Source organism: Vidua macroura, chromosome 9, assembly GCF_024509145.1.
Source record: "Vidua macroura isolate BioBank_ID:100142 chromosome 9, ASM2450914v1, whole genome shotgun sequence".
Lineage (NCBI taxonomy): Eukaryota > Metazoa > Chordata > Aves > Passeriformes > Viduidae > Vidua > Vidua macroura.
Genome location: NC_071579.1, coordinates 13,252,397 through 13,271,171, shown reverse-complemented (window position 1 = coordinate 13,271,171; position 18,775 = coordinate 13,252,397). Strand labels below are relative to the sequence as shown.

General features: G+C 38.8%; 1 protein-coding gene across 5 annotated transcripts in view; it reads right to left on the bottom strand.

Moving 5' to 3' along the window:
- The window catches only part of COL11A1 (collagen type XI alpha 1 chain), a 132,188-nt gene extending 115,158 nt beyond the window's left edge, over positions 1–17,030 (bottom strand). For all 5 annotated transcript variants that reach the window (XM_053984536.1, XM_053984533.1, XM_053984531.1 and 2 more), the window contains exons 1-2: positions 16,723–17,030; positions 2,061–2,228 (exon numbers count right to left, since the gene is read on the bottom strand). In XM_053984536.1, the coding sequence (XP_053840511.1) occupies positions 2,061–2,228; positions 16,723–16,837 (283 nt within the window). In that variant the 5' untranslated portion in view covers positions 16,838–17,030. The remainder of the gene's footprint in view (positions 1–2,060; positions 2,229–16,722) is intronic.
- Between the last annotated feature and the right edge of the window lie 1,745 nt (positions 17,031–18,775).

The window sequence follows — 18,775 nt, the reverse complement described above, 5'->3', positions numbered from 1 at the left end:
AGACCAAAGAAACGATTAGAAAAGCACTGAGTACATGCCTTATCTGCACTGTTAATCTGAAAGACATGTTGAAAGTGCTTAAGGAAGGCGGTAATAATTCAGCTTGCCTGGTTATGTGCTCTTCAAACATGTAACATGTAGGGGAAAGTGAACTGTTTAGGAAAGGTGACTGAAAGCGAGTCATGTGTCTCAGCTCAGTAGTTTTTGTAATCGCTGCTCTGACATAAAATTCCCAATGTTTTATCTTGAATCTACTTTGGGTAATCTGAAGAAAATTTCTTCCAAACACAACTTTTAATGAACAAATCAAAAAAGAAATGACATTTTAACATGAAAACTATATATATTGCATCTAACATATAAAACTACATGCATATATAGTTCTTGGACATATATCTGGAATAGTCTTCAAAGCCTTCTCAAATACTTTTACACTCCTTGTCAATTGGAATGGTTCTATTTGAACAATAACTATGGATAACAGTAAGAATTGGAGGGAAAATATCTAAAAAAATCTTTTTATATATCTGGGTTATCATTCCTTTATGCTTTTGTAAAAGATAACTAAGAGCATGCACAACAACAGCACCACAAAAATCTAAGCAGTTTACAAAGTACAATCATATAATGCCTTCTAGTCTGTGAAATCAAGGTCCATTATATTCTGGGAAGTTAGTAAATAAAATGAAATAAATTTTTTAGAAGATTTAGAAGATGGAGAAATTACTGGATATAGTAGCTCCTGATGAGTTACAGTAGTTTGATGAAAGCAAGGATAGGACACATTAAAATGTGTACTGTTTAGCTGAATTGATATCTCACAGCTTGATCTTATCTTGGATATCTTCTATAGTCTTTTCACTGCTACAGAGAACTAAGAAAAAGAGACATGATCAACTCAAATTTCTTTAAGAATAATCTGAAAAATTAAGATTTCTTTTGGTGAGGAGAGAAGATGCTTGCACCACAAGATTGAATAGGAATAAATTAACATCATCACCTCCAAAAATGGTTTTGTTTTTTCACTACTGTAAAGGTTAGCAGGAAATTGACCATTCAGCTTAGTTGCGACGATATATTAAAACCTGAGGAAGTGTATGAAAATAATATAAATATTATATCTTAAGTGAATTTTGCTTTGATCTTCTTCCCTCAACAATAATTGATGAGTTAAGGGAACGTGCAAGTTACTCTTGAACTGTGTATAGCTGTTTTTCATGTTGCTTTGGGAACATATTATTACCACAAAATAAAGCATGTGTGACCCTTTTCTGGATCTGAATGATATCTATACAGTTGCTACTCTAAAGGACCAAAAAAATAAAGTCTTTTTCTTTGCCACTTCTAATATATATGTATTCTGTATGACTTGCTTTAACACTACATGATGTGTCTAAACAGAAAATTTAAATCTCCAAAGATTTTGAGTTTTAATATTCTTACTATCATTTTCCTCAACAGTTTGAGTCAAGTGACAAGTGATAGTGAAATAACAGAATAAAATTCTCCCTGTAACATCCAAAGAATCTTTCCCAAATTTTGACTATTTCATTTTAGAGAAATTTGAGAGAAGATGGAATCACAGCTATCCACAACTAGCCTTGTTCAGTCCCCCAAATACCCAGATATTCTGAGGTAATTCTTACCAGATGTTACTTCTGGAAATGATTTTGCAATGCCCAACCACAACTCATTCTCCCTCTGCAGCATTACTCCAGGAAGCACAACTGCTCTTAAATGCACTACTGAAAAAGGCAGAGCCTTGCCAAAGCCACCAAATAAGGTTTACATCAGATAGCATCATGAAAGAATAGGTAATACAACTTACAAGTCAATTCCAGCAGTGACAGAATTTGATGAAGAGCTTTATAACTGAAGCCAATAAAAACTGAATTATTTGGTAGATAGAGTCCATCCTGCCATTCATATGCAGGCCCAACTCTGGGGATAAGAGAAGTGTTTTGTGCTACTGATGTTGTACTACACGCTATGCTTTAGAGAGCATAAAAACATATGCAGCAAGGTAATGTACAAAAGTAACAGCTTTCTGCCAATCTTACCTGGGTACAGCTGCTTTGTTGGGGCACTCAGCTGTGCAGTTTTTGAAACCCTGTAAGCAACATCAGATCCTTTTGAATTCCTTCTGTTTGTGCAAAATCCTGCTGTTCTTGTTACTCCTTCTGGAGAATTGTGAAATTCTAATGCTTTTAGCACATCAACGGGTTCAGCTGACAAAGTTAAAAAAAAAAAAAAAGAAAAACAACAAGAAGAATTATTTATCTATGGTATGCAGCCTCCAAAAAAGCTTTTCATTTCTTTGCAAAAGTATATGTCTAATCAGAGCAGTAGCTGTATCCTATTTTGACTTACTGCACATTACTCCTACATCATAATTATTTTAACAGGATTATTCATTTTTAAATATGTAAGAGTTCATCCCATCCAATGTGCTTTTTATTATAAGAATTTCAAACTACTTGACTACACACTGAAAATCACCAACTGCAAATGCTGAGGATCTTACTGGTTGAAACTTCCAGTACATGGTTTTAATGAGTGACTTCTGAGAAGTGGAATTGATCTTCAAAGTTTGCACAAAACTTTCAGAAGCATTCAGCTGCTAATAATCTGCTACCCCAAAATTGTCTGATGCTAACATTAAAATATATTCTGATTACACATAACTGCTTTCTCAGACACAAAGGAATAAGGAAGCAGCTAAACTAATTTCACATGCAAGTTAGAGAAAGAAAAATGTACCTGCTATGCCTGCAAGGACTAAATGGACAGAATTGCTGTCTTTCATTATTTCCAAGTTAAAATGCAAATTTATACTTTAGACCAAGTACAATAAGATTGCATCTGTGCTCAGTGTCTAACAATCTAAAATTGAAATCCAGAGCTGTTATTGCACTGATATTGATGCAAATTAAAACAAACAAAAAAGCATGCATACATATGTAAAGCCAACAAAAAGCCTTAGTATATAAAAGTTCTCCATGGAAAAGGACAAAGTACTGAATGGACAAGCACTTCAAGAGAGGCAGTGAGAGAAAACAGCATACTGCATATATTTTCTCCTAGGAAAAAATAAGATGCTCATTCTAATACTCCCTACAAATCATGGTTTTTTAATGCATTTTTTTGAGTGGAAACAGAATTTCAATAGACTTTTTTTTTCACTTGGACTATTCCACAGTTTTTATCTTGGCAAACTTATAACCACTTTAATTGGGAAGACAAAGTTTTAAATGACTTTCAATGTTAAAGCTGAGAAATGAGCTTGGTAAATCTGACCTCACATCTTTGAACTACACAGTGGCATTAACTACAGCTGATTTATTGTCCATTATTCATTTATATGTCAACAAATATCAACTTAAAATTCAAAATTCACTGCCTGTGAATATTCAACTATTTAAACAAGTATTTCCACAGATGTGAACAAAGTTAACTAGCTCATCCTATTCATCTCCTGACAGTGCCAAATATGAAAATCTCAACTCTGTGGTTAAACCAATCTTTGTTTTCTCAGTCAGCCTAGAATGCACATAACTTCTTTCTTAAAATATATTCATAAGAAAATTCTTGTGAACTTTAAAAATTTTTCTTCACATCTTGCAATTTTTCATTTCCTTTCTTCACTGGATCATCATTGTGTTATTAAACATAAACCAAATATCCAATGTTTGTTGCAAGCTAACACATTGGGAATGAATATTATAGTATACACCTGAATTTACCTAAAGTCCACATACACAGAAAATTCAAGAAATTGTGTTTTAACAGTCTCAAAAGAAAAGTTTCAATAGCATGAAAACACTGTGGTATTAGTCTAACTTCACTGTTGAATATGGAAAAAATAATTTTAATGGATATAATGTATTTTCTATAGGTGTTCCACACAGTTCTGAAGGAATTGCTACACATACTGAAGGAACATTCTGAAGGAACTGCCACACATTTTTTCTTGTAACCAATGGCTATCTTTGATGTACCTATATTAATTTCAACCAGTGATGTGGAGCCAGTCACCATAAATATTAGTACAAATTTCAATTCACTGTGTAAGTCAACCACTGCTACATTCCTTTATCCTTTGCTCTTTTCTATAATTTTTACCAGATTTTTCATTATTTTTTAGAATAATGTTTTTTCTTTGCCTGGCTGCCTGGGAGACTATTCACCCATAAATAAGATTATTCATTACTCCCTACTAGTTCTGCTGCTAAAAAACTTCCAGACAAGAAACAGAATAATAAGACAATCTTCAAACCACAAATTCCAAATAATAAGAACAAACACTGCTAATAGTCCACAGTTGTCTATTTATTTATTTCCACAAACTGTGATTCACAAAACATAAAATAACAGGACTAGTCAGTTTAAAATAATTACTAGAAATATTGTGTGGTCCACAAACTAAGATCTCAGCTTGTATTTATATGGGGCAACATTAATATAACCCATATATTGACAGGTCAAGAATCTTTCATGAGACCTTCCTTATGGTGCATAAAACAGCTTACCTATATGATTTTACTTTTCCCCAATAGTTTTCTCAAAAAGTAAGGAAATGTAGGTTAATGATATATGATGCAATGCTTCTGTATCCTTCCAATTTGATGTCAATATTTCAGATGGCAAGGAAGTAAATAAGATTCATGCAAACAGCTCTGTTCACCAGTTCTTGGGATGGAGTTCATTCTCCTTAAGAAACTTGGACATCAGCTTTGAAAACTCAACTCTGTTTGCCAGGGTAAATTTGACAAAATACAAGATCCTGACCCAGAAAGCAGGTCCCTTACGCAGATGTTTATAGCCATGTTGCACTGCTGCTTGAAGGCCACCTCTTGCAAGAGGTGTGAATAAGCTGGATGATGCCACAAGACAACTGTGTGAAAAGAAGCCTGTGTTCATCAGGGCAAGTCTGCAGTCTGCAATCAAAATGCAAATTTCTACTCTGCTACTTTTGCAGGGGACTACTCTTGTCACTAATGACTATAGTGCAAAGCTCAACGACTTTATGTCCTTGGTTCAGGAGAATTCAGAGAGACATGTGCAGCTCTCACTGCCACTGAAAGACTGTACAGGCCAAAGCAGAAATGCTTAAAAATACCAGGATTTCTGGAATGGCAAAGGTGAATTCTTCAAAAAATCCCTTTTTTAAAAATCAGAATTGTGTGAGATGGGAACCTGAGTGTTCCAGTATCTTTCATGATACCAAACGATTAATTAATTAAATTAACTCCATCATAAGTTCCTGTGTTTTCAAATATAAAGAAGGTAAAACACACAAAGAAAAATTTGTGGTGTCACATCTCAAGACCCAAAATGACTTGTAACTTTAAAATTGTAGAGTAAAATTCTGGTCTTCATTACTGTGATATGACTGAAGTAGATCCATTCACTCAGTGAGTTTTCCATATTTACAGTGGTATAGATCAAAACATTTGATCCAGAGCATTTCATATTAAATGTAACTCCAAAGCCATATTACTCTTCCTTTCCTTCCCCTTTAGCTTTCTTCCATTAGGAAACTTATGAAAAAAAAATCAGAATATCTCTGCTGGAAATTAAAAGGATTCACGGAAACTAAGTAGTTGTAAACTGGATGTTAGATCACACTTCTACATTGCCAGGTTAGGAGAGAGTATGAAATATCAAATACATGAGGGGAGCTTAATGTGTTTTCTGTTTACTAGGAGAGGAAGAAAATGCACGTAAAAATTTACTTCCAGTTTTGGCTAGCATTTCCAAGCCTAGATCTCATCTACAGACAATGATATATTTGTTTTAAAGGCTGTGACAATGCTTTCTATTCTATTAATTCATAACCCTATATTGTAAAAATAGAATGCCATTAAAGATTTGGAAAGTCTGTAGAAATCTAGACTCCCTTATTATCATATAATCACAGTTGAAAATATCATAGCTTTCATTCACTCCACAATACCTAAACTGAAACAGAATCTGTGATATATCATTATTAATAATACTGATACAACACATATGGATCAAATTCTGCTGCCTTTATATTGCAGTACACCTAACAATTACTACCATTGCTGAGTGTGGTATCATCTGGAGTTAAGTAGCATCTGGTGAAAACAGCAGATTCATTTCTGACATGCCCTAATGCCACAAATATAAACAGCATTCATTATTCAATTTCAGAGGACTTGCTTCCTTCACTTAGACTTCCTGACATTTGAGCTGGAATCTATTACACAACATGGCTCTGCCTTTCTCTTGGTGGAGACTGGAGGAGGAGGAGGAGGTTCCCAAGTACCACAACAATACAAGTTATGACAGCAGAGAAAGGAGGGGCTGAAAAACTGTAAAGGAGGTCAGAAACTGAAGTCCTTCGGACACACAGCCTGTACTCATGACTTATTCACTGTGTGACATCAAGCCTTCTCCTCTTAAGGATAACCCCAGTTTTAAGTAAAAAAATGTTTAGCAATTCTACATCTCCCTGTGGGAACACTTGTAGATGATCACACAACCTCAGGTAAAGGAATAGACATTACAAGAAAGGGACAAGTTGTAACATATGCAAGAAAATATGCATTGGAATGGTCATGTCTGGTTCATTACTTCTGGATTTATTGAAATGTAGACAGTAATTAAATGAATTGTACTTAATCATATCTTAGTTTATAAAATATGTATCCTGTCTATAACTGAGATCATGGCAAACTTAGTACCTTAGTAAAAGGCAATAAAATTCCTTATTTCTTTTTCAGCATCCACCATGAATTTCTGATTGTGACAAAGCCTGTCTGACCTTGCAAAGGCAAACTGCACAGAACCCAAAAAAGATGAATCAACATTGCATCTAATGGCAGCAATATAATCTTTGGAATTATACAAACTGCAATAATTTTGAATAAAAGAATAAAATATTATACATATTATCATTCTAGCTACAATAACTTTTAAAGGTTAATTATCTTTATTTTAGTGACTTTTCAATATTGAAAATGTTGTGATCTACAACATGCTTTTTACAAAGTTTTACTTAGATCAATTTAGTAGGTGACATTACTGACACTGTCTTAATGTTAATGTTAGGCCATTTACACACACTGAAAATAGAGCTGTACTGTTTCACCTAAGTAGAATGTTCTGTCCTGTATCACCCTAAGTAGCTAATGTGTATGTGTCAATAAATTGACACTTAAGCATATGAAAAACTTGATTTCTGTTTCTTAGCATACATATCATCTTCCAATCACAGTATCTTACTAGTGATTTAGGCCTGCTGAAGTCACAAGTAAATTGACAAATTCTGTATCATATTATTTTCATTCAAATAAAATGCCATGAACACTTTATTACTGGGATTTTTTTTCAGAAGAAAAAAATTACTGCATACTTGTGCTTTTTCAGAATTTTTTTGACCCACCTGGGCTATCTGGCTATCAGCCAGGTTTCTAACCTAAGGTACAGCTGTATTAAGAAAGAAACAGTTTATGTGCCAATTCCATGAGTGGCTGCAATTCCACACTAGTGTGCGTCTCATGCAGTATTTCATGATTTACTCAGATCTGAAGAGTCAAACATTTAGAGCGATCCTATCCCAGTTGTATGCAGTGGTCCTCAGTAGATTTTGAACACATACAGATTGAAAATCTATTACTCACTGAATAGAGAACTTTTGAATGAGTTTTATTATTCCTTAAAATATGACCATGGAAGTCAGAATGGGTCTAACTAAAGGTCCAATACTTTAAGTTTTCTTCTATTTAACATGGAACATGCTGCAAACCACTTACAAGCTACAGTGGGAATGGAGCCCTGAACCTTGGCAGATAGGGTGTACCAAGCTTGACATGTGTTTTCTTGTTATAAACTACTCAGCAAAGCACTTTTGAACTGCAGATGAAGGTGCTGGTGCCTAAGGACCAGACAGTTCAAGACAGTTAATGAAGATAGGGTAAAATCATATTGAAGATAGGAAACAATCATCTGCATTTTCAGAGGGAAGGACTTCATCATCATGCCTCGAAGTGGAACCCACCAGGACTGACAGGAAAATGACTGTGGTGGCAATGTCTGGCTACAATATTTATTCCCATAAGAAATTGTCCAGGGGATGACTCATTTAGACTAAAATATGTTTATTTCAGTCCAATTACCTAATAAAGAAAAGAAGTTGAAATCCTATTATATTTAGATTTTGGTCTGTTAACTCTTGGTTGTTAGTCTCTTAATTTTATGAGAAAGCACAGGCATAATGATCCTTCCCTACTTAAAGACTGTGTTTATTTACATAATTTACAAGATGCTTCCAGATTGCCTGCTGCAGGACATACTTTGAATGCAAACAACAGCAAAACCCAAAGGGGAAAAAAGGAAGCAGTATTCTTTACTATACAGACATACCTTAGCAAACTGAGGGTGCAACTCTGTTTGCTGTACTATTAATACCTATAGTAACTTTGCCTTTCCTTCTTTTTGATACAGTAAAAAGTACTTTTAAACAGTATTATATGTTTTTTCTGACATAATAAACAGATAACTTGTTGAGTTCCCATAATTCTTCAGTAATGATTTTTTTTTATTGATGTGAAAGTGAAAATTTACTGGGGTTCACTCCACGAAGAGCCTTTAAGAGTTACAATCAATAACTACTAATTAGGGAGATACAGCCCTGGAGTAGAAAAGAGCTTAAATTTCCCCAGTACAAAGAATTATATGAAAAATTTAGGAAGACTGATGTTTCTATATTTCACTTCATATTTTTCCATGGAAATAGGCTTCATTCTGCCAGTAATCTGTTCCAATGGAACCACAGCAAAAACTAAAACTTAAAGAGCCTTGAAACGTTAATCTTCAATTCTAAATTGAGTGTTTTCTCAAAGTTTAGTCCAGTTTTATGTCACTGTAACAGATCATTTAAAATCTACAAGCTGTGATGGCCTGGTAGGCTAAAATGTGTGTATTTGGTGAGTACTAATGGAGGGACTCCTTATATTTGTGGGCAAGATTTTCAAGAGGCCATCTCTACTTGGATTTCTAGGTATATATTTAAGGACCTAAGTAGAAGGTACTGACTGCACCACAGATTTTTGAAACTATGCTACCCATTAAAGACATAATAACCTATTGTTGTTTAGTTTATCTAGTTTTCTTAAAACTTTGAATCTTTGTAAGTCTAAGAGCTTATTCTAAGGACATTCCATGTATTTTATAGGTGAGTAAAGAGAAACACTTCTATGATGAAAATTTCTAACTGACACTCATTAAATGGTCCAAGACCTTATGAATGTCAGAGGTCTTCACCTCTTTTTTAACAGCAGCATTGGAATCTGGATTTGATAAACTGATAGTTTGTTGACTTTTAGGGTACAAAACAAGTCCCATCAATTACTAGAAAACGATGCCATTTTTAATGTGGTAAGAATATTTCTGTTCTTATTTTTACTCTTGGACACTTTTACTTATCATGGGCAGTTATGTTGGATATCCTGTAAAAACAGAAATACATATAATATGATTATCTACACTATTAATTTAATGTGTTTTTCATCTGTTAGGTATTTATACAGAACATCCAAAAGCAGGAATTGAAAAGCATGTTAAGTCCAACAGCTTCACTGAGCTTTGCAGTTCTTACAAAGGTCTCTATTGCCTTCCCACTGCAGGGTCCAGTCTCTGTATCCCAAGCAAGGATTCCCTGCAGTTCAGCCATAGGTGTCTAAGCACCAGAAAAGGATCAGGCACTCTTCTGTCCTCACCATTTCCTACAGGCCAGCTCTGGGCAGAGCTGCCCTTCTCACAGGCTTTTGGGCTTGGCAGTCTGAGAACCGCCTGCCTCCCAACTCTGCTGAGAGCCCAGCCCTGTAATAGAACTGCTCTGGGAGCCAGCATCAAAGCGCTGGTTCTGCAGTGTCCTTTGGGAAGGTTCCAATACTTTTCATAGATGGACTTTATAGAGCTGGATGAAACAAACTCTCTGTTTTATGGGCTGCAAAAGTGAGTTACAGAGCATCTTCAAGGTACAAAAATGAAACCAATTGAGTTGCCTAATTACATAATGCTCCTGAAAATTAAGCTGGTTTTTTCCTAGGAATCTGAATGGAAATCTATGAGATGCACTGAATATATGTTGAATATATATACTTCTAGGGATGTACTTCAGGGTTGTTGAAGAATTGTTGTTAAGAATTTTCCTACATGAATTTCCTAGATGAATTATGTAATTGGAATCTTGACTGGTGACATTTTTAGAAATAGGTGTTATTGCAGTGCTTTCATATTTAATGCTTACAAGAACTAGAGATTATCCAGATGCATACAGGAATGCTTTAAATAGCCTAGGACTGACTATTTCACCAACAAAGGCTTCTGTGAAACTGCTCAGAAATGGCTACTTCTGTTTCCACACTAGTTATTTGGAATTTTTTTCATTGACTTCCTATGCTGCAAAGTCTATTAAATACATTACCGTATTTCAAAGGCTATGCAGACAGTCTAGGCATGTACAGGAGGCAATTTTGATACTCACCAACTATGAACTATATTTCACTTTAAAGACCAACCTATAACACTCATACAGTACAAACCAAAACCTCAAAAAACACAATCCCCCACCACTTATATCCTATAGTGAAACCAGTGGAAAACTTGTCTAGGTACAACTTCACATTCAGATCTTTAGCAAAATTAGCTTGTAGGCTGATTTATTTACTGGACATATTCAGGGAAAAAAGAATAATTATTTTAAGTTTTCATTACATTGCATAATTCGGAACCTAGATTTTGAAGGCTTTTTATCATAATGTATGTCACTACAAAATATGACTTTTCTGTTGTTCAGAACCCTCGTGAGACTGGATAGATTGTGCTTTTATGACTTTTTTTAGCAGCACTGACTGCCATCAAGCACTAATGACCTGATGGTGATTTCATAAAAGGTCTCACTCGCTATCCCCAGAAGATTGGACTTGTTCATCATCTGTGCAGACCTGTATTGATCCATTATTTTACAATAATTTAACATCTGTCCCATATTTCTATGGAATTTTTCTTATTTTGCACCACAAATCTTTTAGGACTGCATTTCAAGTGTCCAACTATATTGAGGCCTCTGCTAAATATTCAAAAAGTTATTTTTATACAGATTGCAGACACAGTAGTTTCAGCTGTGAAAATCAGCAAAACAAGTATTACATTCTTGAGTGTCATGTTTCTATTACCATATAAAAAGAGACACAGTCTAAAAATGGTCCACACTACAAGAAGAGACAAGGCGTTCCCTCAGCAATTAAACATGAAAGAAACTGAGTCCACTTAAAAGTTTTGTCATCAAGGTATTTATTGAGAAATAATTCAAATAAGAGTTCAAAAATATCTTCCAATAAATGGGAGTTTTCAAATATGGAACATTTGAACATTTTTCAGCTTTAAGCATAGAATACAGCCAAGACAAGATTTAGAAATGATACCATTTAATATAATCCTATTTAATTTGATAGAGAAACAACTTGTACAACTAAAATCTTTCACCATATTTTCCCTGATGTCAAAGGTATCATCTCTCTTGTGAGAGCAATGCAAGAAAATCAGATTCAATTCTGTATCCTACCAATATTAGCAGGAATTCCTCTTAAGCAGACACCAAGGTTGTAAAGTCTTGAACTATCTATAAACTGTGAATGTTTGATAATCTATCAGATTACTGTGATAATTTGAGTGAGGTAAGGTACACAGGTAAGGGACAGAGTAGGTAGCACTTAGTCTACTTTAAAAATGTGACCATAATTTGATTTACTACTAAGTTAATTTCTATCATCAACAAAGCTTAGCTGCCAGTGACATTATTTATAGCAGGATCATGATCTAAGTTGTTTTTTATTCATCTTTTATAATACATCTTTCAATTTGGTTTGCAGCAAACACTCTGGTTCTATAATATGAGCTCTGCCAAATACCTTCTATTTCACACACTGTGTACATTAACACTTGGACTTGCAGTGAAGTCCCAGACCTGAAATTCACAAAGGTTTTTCCAGTCCCTTATGTGTGCTAATGTGCTAAAAAGAATTTAAGGTCTGCCAGATTCTACTACTATTGTAATAACCAGGTCAACAATTAATCCTTACATTTACAGTCTGTAAACTTGGTATTTTATACTGAGTAGAACAGTTATAAATCCTTGCAACAGGCAAGTGTGTTAACCTAATTCCTTTTAAGCCACTGTTCTCTATTGTGTCCATCCAGAGGGCAAATCTCTATCACTGCATGAGACTTCACATTCTTAGAACATTAAAGATTTCTTCCAAGCTCTGCTTAATTTATTCCCCCCTATTATCAACAAATACTGAGAATAATGATAAATTAACCAATGCTAGGAGGATTTCTTCTGAAAAGAAGCAGGACGCTCTACAGAGAAAAGAAAAGCAACTTCTTAATCTTGCTGGCAGATGGAATCCCTACTGTTCACCACTGTACAAAACAAATCCGGGAAAGACATAATTGCTCCAGTGTGTTTTAGGTATAACCTCAGCAGTTATGTCATAGCTCCTTTAGTATGCTGCAACCGTGTCAGAATAAAGGGTTCTTTTTGGGGGAGATCAAGTAACTTTGGGCATGACAGTTATAAAATAAGTATGACAACTTTTTTCCTACATTTTGTACCTGCTGCAGACACCAATTTTACAAACAATTGGGAGCTTTGGGGGTGAGTTGTTTTTAATGGTTTTTTTTTTTAGTAATCAGAACAAAAGATAGCACCAGGAAAGTTTTAATATCAAAGATTTTTTTTTTCCTATTGTCATTCCAATTATAGATACTAGGGAAGAGATTATTTCAAGCCAAACTCACAGAGTATTTGTGCACCTATATATAGTTAAAGTAGTTAAGATATACACCAAACACCAAGTTGAAAAACTTCTTTCCTGCAGAGCTAGGAAAGAGGTGCAGTTTCCTGCAGCCTGAATAGTCCTTTCTTGGATCCATGTGAGGTCTCCTTCTAAATTCGGTGCAAAGATACACATTCTAGAGAATTAACAACACATACCAGTCATTTTTTTTTCTGTGCCTGATGAATGCAGCTGAAGTTGAAATAATTATTTTATCTTAGAAACAATTAAGAAATCAAAATTACATAGCAAAACAGACATATACATGCAGGCGTCTCTTGCACTATTCTGGGAAGATTGGACCATTTCACCTGCTGATCCTTGGGACTCAGAAAAGCTGGGACCACTAGCTGCACTTAGTGAAATCACCCTTTGATTTATTAATTTTTGCTAAATTTGGGAATAGCAATCTGAGAAACACACACAAATTATCACACAAGACAATCTTTTTCAATCTTAAATGTGAATTGATCAGATAAAATCAAAAGTACTTTATATCACAAATAGTTCTGAGAAGAAATTCATATTTTTCTATTTTAAAGCACCACTTTCTACAGGCTTAGACTAGCTGGATACATTCAAGAGTTTTCATCCATATCTTCCTTACTAAGAAAATACAAATAAATAGCAGTGTTAAGTGTGCATCCACAAAGAAAACTCTCCTTTTGCCATCATTAATTGGCCCAGTTCTGCATTCCTTCTGCACCTAGAAGTCCCACTACTTTCCAAGCCTGTGTGTGGGAAGCACAAGGAACCTTTATATTTCCTCAGATGACAGCAAGAAGTATCTATTTACTTTAGAAACAAATTGCTCATCGCTTACACAGAAGGTCCAAATTTTTCTATATATAGGTTCATAGCTTCATTTTCAGTAAGACTTCTTAAATATTTTTTTTTTTTTTAACACAGATTAAGAGCAAGATTTCCATTTGCTTGGAAAAGCTTATAAATAATAAAAAGGCTGATTTTTCATTTCTTGCCCATGAAATTTAAATCAGCATCACAATAGTGCATTGATGTCAAGCCCTTACAAAAATTTATAGTGTTGAAGCAATGCCATTTTGACTAAATGAGTTTATTCATTCCAAACACATTACCAACAGCTTTAGTATTAAAGGTGAGGAAGGGGAAAGGAAATCAAAGGATGTCTTTAAAAATACTGAATTTTGTTTACTTTAGCCAAGTCATAAAGCAAAAACATTTTCTGAAAAGAGCTACTTAAGAGCTGGTGGGCACTGAGCTGACCAAGTATGAGTCACTGCTTTTCCCATGCAGTTGATTCTCACTTCTGTAACTTTTTCTGTGTAAAGAAGAAATAACTCAAGAGCCCAAAAACTTCTTTGCACACCATTTCTTACAAGTATGAAAGATACCTCATACTTCTCTATTTTTTTTTTTTTGTTAAATAAAGAAACTTCAAAAAAAGTCAAGAATTTTAGGAATCCGTTGAGGTTTGTCTACATGGAATGGTTTCTGTTGCCTTTAAAAAGTCACTGCTATATGATTAACACTTTATATGGATACACCATGTAATTTTCTTTTCATAGAGATGGTTTATGAAAAGAACATTGAAGAACAGAAGATTTAAAAGAGTTTAAAAGAGCAACTCATATTTTGCCCAGCATTCATATTTCATCCAGCATTTTAATTTAGTCATATTGTTTACCTGCCATTTATACTATTTTATTTCATTCCTTGGTATTTTCCCTCTCCAATTTTCAAATAGGAGTCATTATGTCTTATGTTATCTTTTAACTACTTTAAATAAGATTAGAATGCATAACAGACGATTCAGAAATAAGTCCCTTGTACTCTGTTAGAGAAATTAGGTCAAATTCTAGTCCCTCTGTGGTCAATGGAAAAACTCTGACTGACTTCAATAACAGATCAAGCCCTGAACACACAAGCTCCCTGTAGTTCCTAAGCAAATAGCACACTGTATCTCAGAAAAGGTCAAGAACTAAGTTCTTTTCTGAATGCTTCTACAAAGAATAAGAAGCCTGTAGTTCTGTATTTCTGAAATGTCCTTTATCCAGAAGACTAGAAGACTATCAATATAGCCTTTTAGTTTTGAATAAAGTTACCACAACCAAATGCCTGCCTAATGTTGCTGAATACAGTCCAGTAAGTATCAGTTCTGTTGATTTCAGTGTAAGTTCTCTTGATTTTTCCTGTGCTGTTTGGGTTTAGATTTTCTTTTAACTTGTCATTTCCATCCAACTTATTATGTAAACATAGTCTACATAAACGCTACTTAATTTAGTCAGTTCTACTGTGAAAAGTGGCATAAGAAATCGATTATGTCTTTGAAGACGGTATTCTTCTTGAAGAAATTTAGTTTTCACATGGTAACCGAGTAGCCGAATCCTTGAAGCCCTGCGAGGTTAATTCACCCTGGTGTAACTCCAGCGAGTCCGTGGAATTGCAAGAGGGATGAAATCTGACCCCTCCAGTCCCTGTCAGAAACGGGGCCAGCAGGGGGCAGGAGCCCTGATTGATGTGACACCGTCAAAGTTGTGCCCAGGTATAAAGGCTTGAATGGAACTGATCACCTTTCCCTGCTCCCTCTAGGACTCCTGTTGATTCTGGATTCAGGTCGAGAAATACCTCGTTAAAATAATAAATATATAAAAATTTAAACCTTTCATATCGTAGAGTTAAGCCCCTTCATTGATGTCAGACCCACAGAAAAATAAAAACTTCAGTCCCATCCAGACTGGCCTCCAGATGCGCCTGCGAACTCCGGTGGAAGGGAGGAAGGAAGGGAGGAAGAGGCAGCGTATTCAGACCCGGTAGGAGAGGAGAACTCTCCCGCCACCGGAGACTCCGCACTGCATCTCGGCGAACTGCGAGTACAGCCCAGAAAACCCAGCTGGGCTGGCGGCGGTGCGGGGAGCCCAGGGAGAGCAGTGCGGACGCGAGGGGCGGTGCGGGGGAGGGGGCAGCGATTCCTTTCTGCTGAGGTTGCTGTGCTGCTGCCTGGCTGGTGTTCCCCCTGCAAGTCCCCCGCGGGCCGCACCCTGCCCACCAGGTCCACGGACACCTAAGGGACCACTCGATACCCCGGGCAGGCTGCAGAGTTGGGAGGGGGCTGGGGACGGTGCCTCAGCGCTGACACCGCCCGCGGGGAGCCCAGCGATCCTCGGGCTGAGCCCCCCCCGAGCCCCCCAGGCATCTCCGGGCCCGGCACCGCTCGCACCACCTGCGGGGCGCCGCTGCCCCGGGAGCTGCCCTCCGCAATGGCTGGCAAAGGGCCCCTGCAAGTGTATTTTCTCCTCCGCTTGCGCCCTAGAAAACTTTCTGACCACTAAAACCCGTTGCAAAAGAAAAATTAAAAGCGAGGAAAACTAAGAAAATCAGAGCTGAGAGCCTCCACCCCCAACTTTCCTTTTCATTGTCCCACCGTGGAGAAGGCAGATACTTGTTGGTCAATTTCAGTCACAGTCTGGTGAATATCAGCAGCTCAACCAAACAAAGTTGGACGCACACTCCACAAAACAAGAGTCCAGTGCTGGAAGATGATAATAAGTCTCTCTGTGCAACAAGTATTTTTTCCATTTTCCCACCCTGCCAGTACATCTCCTTTACCTCATTAAAAACTCATCTAAAGTTTAAGGCTGACCGAGAGACGTCCCTCCGCGGCACCTGGGAGAGACGTCCCAGCCCGTGCTGCCGGGGGCTCCGCGGGTCTCCGCGCCCGGAGCCGGCTGCAAGAACGCTCTCGCCTCCCCAGCAGCGGGAGTCGCTCTGACAGGTTTCCTCTGAAACGCGGCCTCAGCCGTGCCCTGGGTCCTTTCCCCAAGGAGGGGAGAGAGGCGACTGGACCCCCGGCTCCCCTTTGCTTTCTTACCTCCTCTGACCTCTGCAGCCCGGAGAAGGAAAGCGAAGGTGATGAGCACGGTTACAGCCGAGTCCCAGGGCCACCTTCTCGTTTTCCACCTTGTGGACCATCTCTGCATCTCCATGCTGGGCACCCACAAGCGTGAATTAAACGCGGGCGCCTTCAGTTTATACCTGCTCCGTCCTTTCCACTATATTCCCAGAGATGACTTCTCCTATAGAGCCATACGTGATAAACGGAGAGAAGGTTTTCTCTCTCGCCCCTCTCCCGCTCTGCCTGGCCTTGCACAGGCCCCTCCGACCCGTCCTCCCCGGTGCCCTGCCTTCAGACTGAGGGGAGATGAGGGGCTTTAATCAAAATGCAAACAGCTCCGCATCCCCCTAAAGGCTTCATCCCGTCAGAGGGCTGGGCGAGCGGCTCCCAGGGCCACCCCTGGAGCCCGACTGACACGCCAGCCGCCGGGCGGAGGCCAATCGCGGGGCTCCCCCGGCGCCCACAGCACCGCCCTCCGCCTCGGCAGCGGCACACCGGCCGCTCCGCGAACACCGCCGGCCCCCGCGGCGGCGGAGAGAGGCCCTGCCGAAGGCGCTCGGGGCACGCAGAAGGCGCGGCGGGAGCGAGCCGGGACAGCGCTGGGGTGTCCCGTCACCGGGTCACCGCCGCCCCCCGCCCGCTCCGCGCCGCTCCGCGCGGGCCCCCTCGACCCGAGCATGCGCAGAGGCGGCCGCGGCGCCCCGCGGAGCGAGGGCGGGGGCGCGGAGCGGGGACGCGTGGGGGCCGTGGGGGACGGGCAGGGGGGCGACACTGGGGACAAGCGGGGGAGGGGGACGCCGGCAGGGGAGGGAGCAAGGGCAAGATTGAGGGGAGGAATGTGCGGGAGAGCAGCCGGGGCGATGAGGTGAAGCGTCTGCGGGGTGGCCCTTCGGACTCCCCGAAAGCGCCGGCTGGCGTTGGTGCGGCGGCAGGTCCGGACCCGCGGCCCGTTTCCCCTCACAGCCCTCCCAGGCGCAGCTTGTTCTCACACACCTTGGGGGGACCTCCGGGGGCTTCGCTCTAAGGCGGCTGTGAGAAAGGAGGGAGCGGGGTGGTGAAGGAAAAGCCCGCCACCGGACATTGCTATTCCCCGCCTCAGCACATCCTGCAGCCCGGGGAGCCAGGTGTCCGCTCCTCGCCGGGAGACGTCCCGCTCGCACTCCCGTGCTGTCCCACCTGTGCAGTAATCGGTGACAGGGACCGGCCCGTAGGTTGAAACCTCTGGCAGAGCTTACTTGTGCAGCAGGTCCAGGCGAAGCCCTCGGCTGGGATCAGGTTCTGCCCCGGCTTCTCTGGAAAATGAGAGAAAACCATGGTCACGTTTTGGTAGAAATGTATATAATTTTTTTGAAAAAATCTACATTCACTGTGATCTTTAATACCTTACAGCAATTACTAAATACATGGTTTTCAATAAAATATATGTTTCTGTGTCAAATTATACTTCAGAAATGTATTATCCTTTCATAAAATATGTTACATTTTGCTACACTCCATTAATATACCTAGCTCTTTCCATCCTTGGTTTCCTGAAACAGTTGATATCATTGTCATTAGATTTGCATCTGAGGGGACTGAGGTGCATAGCACGGTTATGTCTGAGCTCTCTTAAGTGCTGTGCTTTGGGTGCCATTCAGTAAAGATATACTCAAGGTTATTCTGGTACTTCAAGTAATCACCCACAGTACAACTGTGGAGTACTAAAATGCCATATGTACTGACCTTTCTGTACCACAACTTACACATAGACTCATTAAAGTTGGAAAAGACGTCTAAGATCATCAACCATTTAAGCCAACAGCATCGTGTGCACCACTGAACCATCTCCCCAGTGATCATGAGACTACCCCCAGCTGCTTATGGAATATTTCATCCTGTCTTACAATTATCTCTCTTACATCTTAACTGCACACAGGTTCCGAAAAGTCAGTACTATTATTGTTTCTCTGCTGGTCTGTGTAGTTCTCAGTCACTTACTAGATGCTTTGTAGAACAGACCAGATTAACTTGCTGTTTCAGCCTCTTTCCT